At 36.0% G+C, this 7116-nt stretch overlaps 1 protein-coding gene across 1 annotated transcript; it reads left to right on the top strand.

Moving 5' to 3' along the window:
• The first annotated feature begins 86 nt into the window (after window positions 1-86).
• KRT222 (keratin 222) lies at window positions 87-6213 on the top strand. Its single transcript, XM_010285085.1, has 6 exons — window positions 87-134; window positions 2107-2235; window positions 3015-3235; window positions 4286-4362; window positions 4547-4652; window positions 6000-6213. The coding sequence occupies exons 1-6, from the start codon at window positions 87-89 to the stop codon at window positions 6211-6213; spliced, it is 795 nt and encodes a 264-aa protein (XP_010283387.1).
• Window positions 6214-7116: the final 903 nt, after the last annotated feature.

Genomic DNA, 7116 nt, shown 5'->3' with positions numbered 1-7116 from the left:
GACAGGCAGACGCCTTCCAGAGGAAGACGAGCCCTGTCCGTGCAATCCCTCCCCCCGCCTCTACGAGGTACAGTATTCCCGTGCCGATGCAGCTTATTACTGGGGAAGGGCTTTTGAGTTTACTGCAGCAAGCGGTAAACTAGCAGATAACGGAAATGGCTTTTGTTTAGGGTATGGAATTCACTCTAAAAGAACGCTGCGTAACTCATCTGGATGTTTTTCTGTACCTGCAGTAGTGGTATCGTTGTGATTTAAAAAACCATGACCTATGCTGTGACATGGTAACCTCTAGCACCATTTAGTTATACCAGTGGAAAAAAATCTTGAAAATCAAAGGCAATGTAAAGAATCCATTTATATACAGAAAGCTTTACCATTTTCAGCATATATTAAAGGAAACGGTGCCTTTTCAGGAACTGTTTTATATTGTTCACAGTAAAACTGTGTCATGCTCTTCAGCAAATATAAATTGTCCTTTCATACAGATTGATTAAATGTTACCAACATACAATGCCTCTATTATGGATTTACATACAAACCATCTCTAGAACCCAACTGAACTCTGAAATAAAATGGCAAAATAATTTTCAGCCATCAAATGCCAAGAAATTCAGGGTGAAAATTAGGTATTGTATCACCCTGTTGTATTTCTTGGGTATTGCAGAAATTCTGGAGGGTTTTTAACCACAGGCCAGACTACTGCTGTGATCTGGCTGATCTCCCCAGTAATCCAATGACACACAGCAGCTACAAACTAGATAGTTAAACCAAGTTTATATTTGTGTTTGGCACAAAGCAGCCATGTGTATTGATATGATCTTGTCACATAAATTCTGCAGTACCCAGGCAAAAAAGGATAAGCAAAGAATATTGAGTATTCACTTATGGATTAGCCAAATCCAGATTTTTCACCAAAATGATGGCACGGTAAAATTACAGTAGGTCAGTATGTTACAGGGGGAAAAAAAAGAAACTTATTTTACTTGCTTCCTAAGACCTGAATTAAAGAGTTTATTTCCTTAGAGTTGATGGCAATCGTAAGAACCTACATAAAGCAGTAAAATACGCAAACGAAGATGTATGGTTTCAAATGTTTATGGCATCTTCACCACTTGAAGTAAAACTCAGAATCAAAAAGGAAAAATAACTTTCATAAGCAAAACAATCATTCTGGAAGTTAAATGCATTAACATATTATCAAAATCAAAGATGAGCTCAAATCTAAAATGACCCCACACATACTCAGGGTTGGCTTAAAAAACCTACTTTTAATAGGATAAAAAAAAAAGAAAAAACCAAAATTTTCTTGCAAGCACAATACAGTGCTTGTTTGACTATTTACTTTTTTCCTAAGAATAAACTTCAGCCTTAAGGATGGTAAATTATCTCAAATAATATTTTTAGATCAGGATTAGGCTTAGAACAGGCACTTCACTTGTGAATCATCACATTTAACATGGGTGACAGCATACACTCGGGAGATCATGGCAAATTTTTCCTTCCTGTGATAGGTAAATCTTAAATAAACTGTTCTTAGAGGACAAGGAAAAGTTGTAGATTTTTATAAAGATGCTATTAATATTTAAATGAACGGAGGTACTTGCTCTCAAATAACAATCTGAAATCTAGTCAATGACTAGATCAGGCAAAACCATAATTACAATTGTCAATTGTGATACATTCATGGAACCACTCAAAAGTGCTTCCTCTCTATAAAGCTGTTCTGAGAAATCAAAAATGCATTAAAAACAAAGAACCTCATTCAAACATGGAAGCTTGAAATGAGTGCAATTCCTCTAACTGCCATGAAGTTAAGCCCATTTACTCTAGAAGTGAATAAGGTCTCAAGACAACTGGTTAATTTGAATGGGAATTCCTCTACAACAAATACGTTGGGAATAAAGAGGTGGCCAACTACTTCCCATCAAACACAGCAGGATAATGGCTTCCCATCTACACAGTGCATAAAATACTAGCTTATCACTGTTAGCTTTAACAAATTTATATGACTCAAAAAATTCCAACTAGCTATTTTTATATATCTATTTTATTTTCATTATTTGAATATATTTTAAAATATTGTTATCTTTTTTATATCCCCTGTAGTTAGAAGAAGCTACAATTAAAAGAATGGACAAAGATGCAGAAGCATTAAAGGCAGCCAGAGCAGAACTCTGTGAAGCGAGACGGCAGTGGCACCATATGCAGACAGAAATTGAGTCTCTCCACGCTGTGGTAAGCATCATAAAATGAAACTTGAAATCTCCTGGAAAAAACCAAATCTTTTTCCTGATGTAAACTATTCCACAACTCAGTTCAAGTAACAATCACATGCACTGTACAGCAGAGATGCAACCCGCACACAGAAATGCTAGCTTTGCGGTGCACTTTCAGCTCATCACACAGAGCCCTAACCAACAAGCAATAACCCAGTCATTTGCTCCCATTTAAGAGTATCACATTTTGATTCAGGATCTGCCATTCAATATACATGTGTTTTCATGTTTTCACACCTGCCAAGCATGAATTTGCATGATTACTCCCTCATCAAGTTCCTGGTCATTCTGCCTAACCAATTCACATCAGGTTTATAACTTTTTTTGAATGTGTGGAACAAATTTATCAATACATTCATGATAAAATATGACAGCAATTTACTGAATTCAGTAATATAGATCAGCTACAAGAGCACACAGGCCAAGGCCACTCAATTTTCATACAGGACTGAGCTGGATATCGTTTTAACCATGCAGGTAAAATCAGAGACCTGTAAAACCAATGGTAGTGGATTGCCAGTACAACAGAAGGCTACATTTTTTATCTTACCTTAAATTATTACAGATTTTACTGGAAAATTTCTCATCAGAAGTATTATCTTGAAAGATTTACTCCTGTTTCTAAATAATATTCTTAAAATAACTGATATAAAAATACACAGATTGATAATGAAAAGTACATATAGTATCTTTATACCTATACTTTCCAAATCCTAAAATATGAGTTAAATTTCACAGGAAAAGGGTTTGGAATGTTCGTTGCGTGCCACAGAGCAGCAGTACCACATGCAACTACAACATTTAGAAGCTGAGATTGAATGCTTAGAGAAAGAGCTACTGGAAGTGAGAAGAGGTATTGAGAAACAGCTTCAAGAGCACGAAATTCTCCTGAACACCAGGATGAAACTGGAGGAGGAGATAGCAACATATCGCAGTCTGCTTGAGCAGGAAGAGAACAGGTACTTATTGTTAGAGGAAAAAGTACTCAAATTTATCTTCCATTTCAGAACTTCTCATCAAAGTAGTCATCAGAATTGTAAATACATGAACCAATCATTAAAAAATTACAGTATAAAATGCTTAGAAGCGGTCTCATTGTAACATAACTTCACTGACCCTGCACTTTCTGGAGTTGAGTATCTCCACGATGCATTGCAGATAATAGCACACTTACTGCATCTTCACTCAAGGCACTGTATGTCGACGCAGACTTTGTAACCCCTTAGCTGCTTGCCATGGGTTCTGTTTGTCTCAGACCGCTGATGAAGCAAGGCCGCACACGTGAAGTTCTGGGAGAGGAGTTCTCGTCTCATCAGATGACGGATGTCCATTTGCATGTGGAGTTCACAGTACTCCATGTCATCCACAGTGTTAAGGGACACATGAGGGTGCTATCCAAGAACAAGCCTTCCAGTGGCATTTGACTTTGGTTGTAACTCTTCACGTCTGCCCCTTCCCCAGTACACAAACACCGGGATTTTGAAATGTAGACATGAGAGGGCAGCTATACAAATGTAAACAACAAGGAGGGTAAGGAAAGGGCAAAATACCACAAGTTGCACTCAGCCCTGGTATCTTAACAAAACGAGGCATGCGATTCTGAAGTCTTTCAGTGGAACATTGCGTCCCTTTCTACAGAAAATGGCGGGTTTCAGTCCAGGAACCTCACACATTTGTGTGAGAAGATTCCAGACAGGAGTCTGTTTCAGATTTCATGCTTCTAACTCTGTGAAAATACACACAATTCAGTATTAAGAAAATTAAATAGGTCTTCCTGGTACACATCAAACTGACTAAAACCTGTCATAATGATGAAATTGCACAGACATTTTCAGTAACTTTCTTCATTTCTATATACAGAATGAGAAATCCTAACAAATAGTTACTACAATCAAACAGAACTTCTCATGGTTCTCATATTTTTAAATTTTTCATAGCTGTTCTTAAGACAAGTTTTGGATTAAAGTAATTCAGTATTATTAGATGACTAATAATTTTTATCTTTGCAGGTTTCGTTGCTCTGTACCTGACCAGAAAGACGAACAAAAGCCTACCACTAGCAAGATTGCATTTACACTGCCTTCAAGTGAGTTTTCAGACACTTTCCCCGTAAGGAATTGTGGCCCTAAAGGAGGTTCCTAACTACTGACAAATTACTGGATATGACAAAAGGATCTTCTTCCAATGCAGCAGCAGGAAAAACACCTCTAGGTCCTGTGTCCTGACCTTACTCTTCTGCACACCTAGTATATCTGCATTTTCTTTTACAGATGGTGTAAAGAAGCATGAAGTTGAGAAGGTGGAACTGATGACAAAACAAGCAATTCTAGATGGAAATGTTATGAAGGAAAGCGCTGAAGCTCACGGCACTGTACAGTAAGATAAACATCAATTTAAGAAAATAACAATTGGAAGTAAATGACGGGCATTACATTTCAGTAGCTTTGAGCTTTTCTTTATTTAGTATCTGTTATATCATACCCGTACAGCCAAGAAGCTCCAGAATAACAGCATAGTTCTTCAAGTTACATTGAATGACATGTTTTAACAATACATTAAATTTTAAAGCTATTTTTATTAGCATTTACTTTGTAGGCTAACAATACCATGATGATGCTTCTGATTTGTAATTTCTATTTCTGTTAAGAATGAAACTATGAATAATTCATTTCATTAAGGCTGAAAGCAGAAGAGCCCATACCATGTTTGAGAAGTCCCTCTGGGGCATATTTATGCACATAAATTCAGGCTTGGCTGCTCTAACTTGCTATTTGGAAATTCCTTCATTTTTAAATTACCAAACAGGGAACAGAAAGCTTGGCTCCTAAGTGGGCATGCGAAAGTCTGTTAGTACATATTATTCACCTTAAATTAATAGTATTGGATTGCCTCATATTTTTCTTCTGCTGCTCTTCAAGCTCTTTTGTAAACTAGTATTTAACATTACATTTAAAATAAACTGTTGTATACCATGTCACTAATGCTTAACTGTAATCAGCTGTTGAAAACATGTAGAAATTCTATTAAAAATTAATGCTATCATATGGTCCACCATACACATTCCATATCTGAAGCCTATTTTCATACATGAGCTTTGTTCATCTTAGACAGTCTGTCAGATTTGAATGGGGCTGCTTGACTGGGTAAAGTTTACCTGAGTAAAGCTCAGGTCAGACTTTCATGTCTGGATCCTGACTCAGAGGATTAAATCAATAGGATTTGGGTACCTAAATATTACTAAATCAGCTAGGGTTTTAATTCTCTATATTTTACTTCTGCCCTTTTTTTCTTTTTTAATGTAATGTAGATTGACATTCTGAGGTTTGGATCTGAACTAGGTTTTTCTCCTCGCTATTTTGAAGGCTTTCAGATGCAAGAATTCTGTCCTGCCCACTATAGTACAGAGGTTTCTTGTGAAGTTTTTGAGCTTGGATTCCAAACTTTCTCCTTGGAAACAAACTGCCTGCTGTGTTTGGAGCAGTGGTTTTGTATCCATGTCTACTTGAAAGTACAAAACCAAGAATATAATGAACCGTCACCCTTTATTTAGCTTTTCTGGGGCATGAACCTGTGGAAGAGGAGAGAATTCTAGTGTCTTAGTACCCCTTTAAAATAACTTGACACTTTATTACGCAATTTCTCTCTACATTTCAAAAGCAGTCCTGAAGAGAGATACTTCTTACTGCCTGAAGGATCATAAATACATTTGCTTTATTGTTTCAGGACAGAAAAAGTGGATGAAGTTATTAAAGAATGGGAAGGCTCTTTCTTTAAGGACAACCCTCGCTTAAGGAAAAAATCAGTTTCATTGCGCTTTGATCTCCACCTAGCAGCAACGGATGAAGGATGTTTACACACTAAAAAGAAAACTCTTCCCGACATTGAAGTCAGGCTGGTAATGAGGAGATCTTGCAGTATTCCTTCTATCAAATCTTAACCTACAGCAAATTAACCCAAAGTTCATCTCCAACGTGCTCTGGAAATAAACTGCAGATGGACTTACACAGCCTCCTATCTTGCTACAACTACAAAATCTTATTAAGTACTTTGATTAGTATTCTAAAAACATACAAGTTTTTAAAAGAAAGGGAGAAGCGCAAGGGAGTTAAGATTCCAAGAAACCTAGCTTCTACTAGTTTTATACTCTGGGTGCAGCCCTTCAATTTTCTCATTATTGTTGTTGTTTTGTAGAATTTCACCAAATATTACAAAAATTAAACTGTAACTTTATACTTTGACATATTCTGCCTTTGTAAAAGAGAACTTGTTTTCTCTTTCTGGAAATGCGAAATGCGTATTTCATTCTCTTAATTATTCAATATTGCATACACATAATGACTGATGAATCCTTGTAATAACTTAAATCACAACTGTCATACTTCTTGAAATATATTTTAAAATAACAGTTTCTAACAGCAAAAACTACGTATGAAGATGCTCTTAAAATACATTAAAAAATTAACAAAGAATTTTCTTCTAAAAGTGGCTGGTATTTTTTAATTAATTTTTTTAGGCAACAACTGACCAAAAATGTCTTTCCCTTACATAATTATACACACATTTGGAAAAGTGTTGTTACAAATCAATAATATTTTAGCCATACTGTGCGACTGATTTTGAAGTGGTAATTTCCACTGAAAATCATTCTCTTATGTGTCCACACATATCTGTACTACAACTTTCTTAGCCATAGCAAGTAAAATTTTACTCTTCAATTGTTCCAATGTAAGGAGTCAGCCAACCATTTTAATGCTGGTATTTAATTTTGTTTATTACAACAGTACGAATTAAAATATCTTCACAAATTCCTCATGAGACAAATATTATAGGTAAATAATGC

This window comes from Phaethon lepturus, unplaced genomic scaffold (assembly GCF_000687285.1).
Source record: "Phaethon lepturus isolate BGI_N335 unplaced genomic scaffold, ASM68728v1 scaffold34974, whole genome shotgun sequence".
Lineage (NCBI taxonomy): Eukaryota > Metazoa > Chordata > Aves > Phaethontiformes > Phaethontidae > Phaethon > Phaethon lepturus.
Note: the sequence above shows the minus strand (reverse complement) of the source record. Positions and strands in the feature narration are given on the sequence as shown.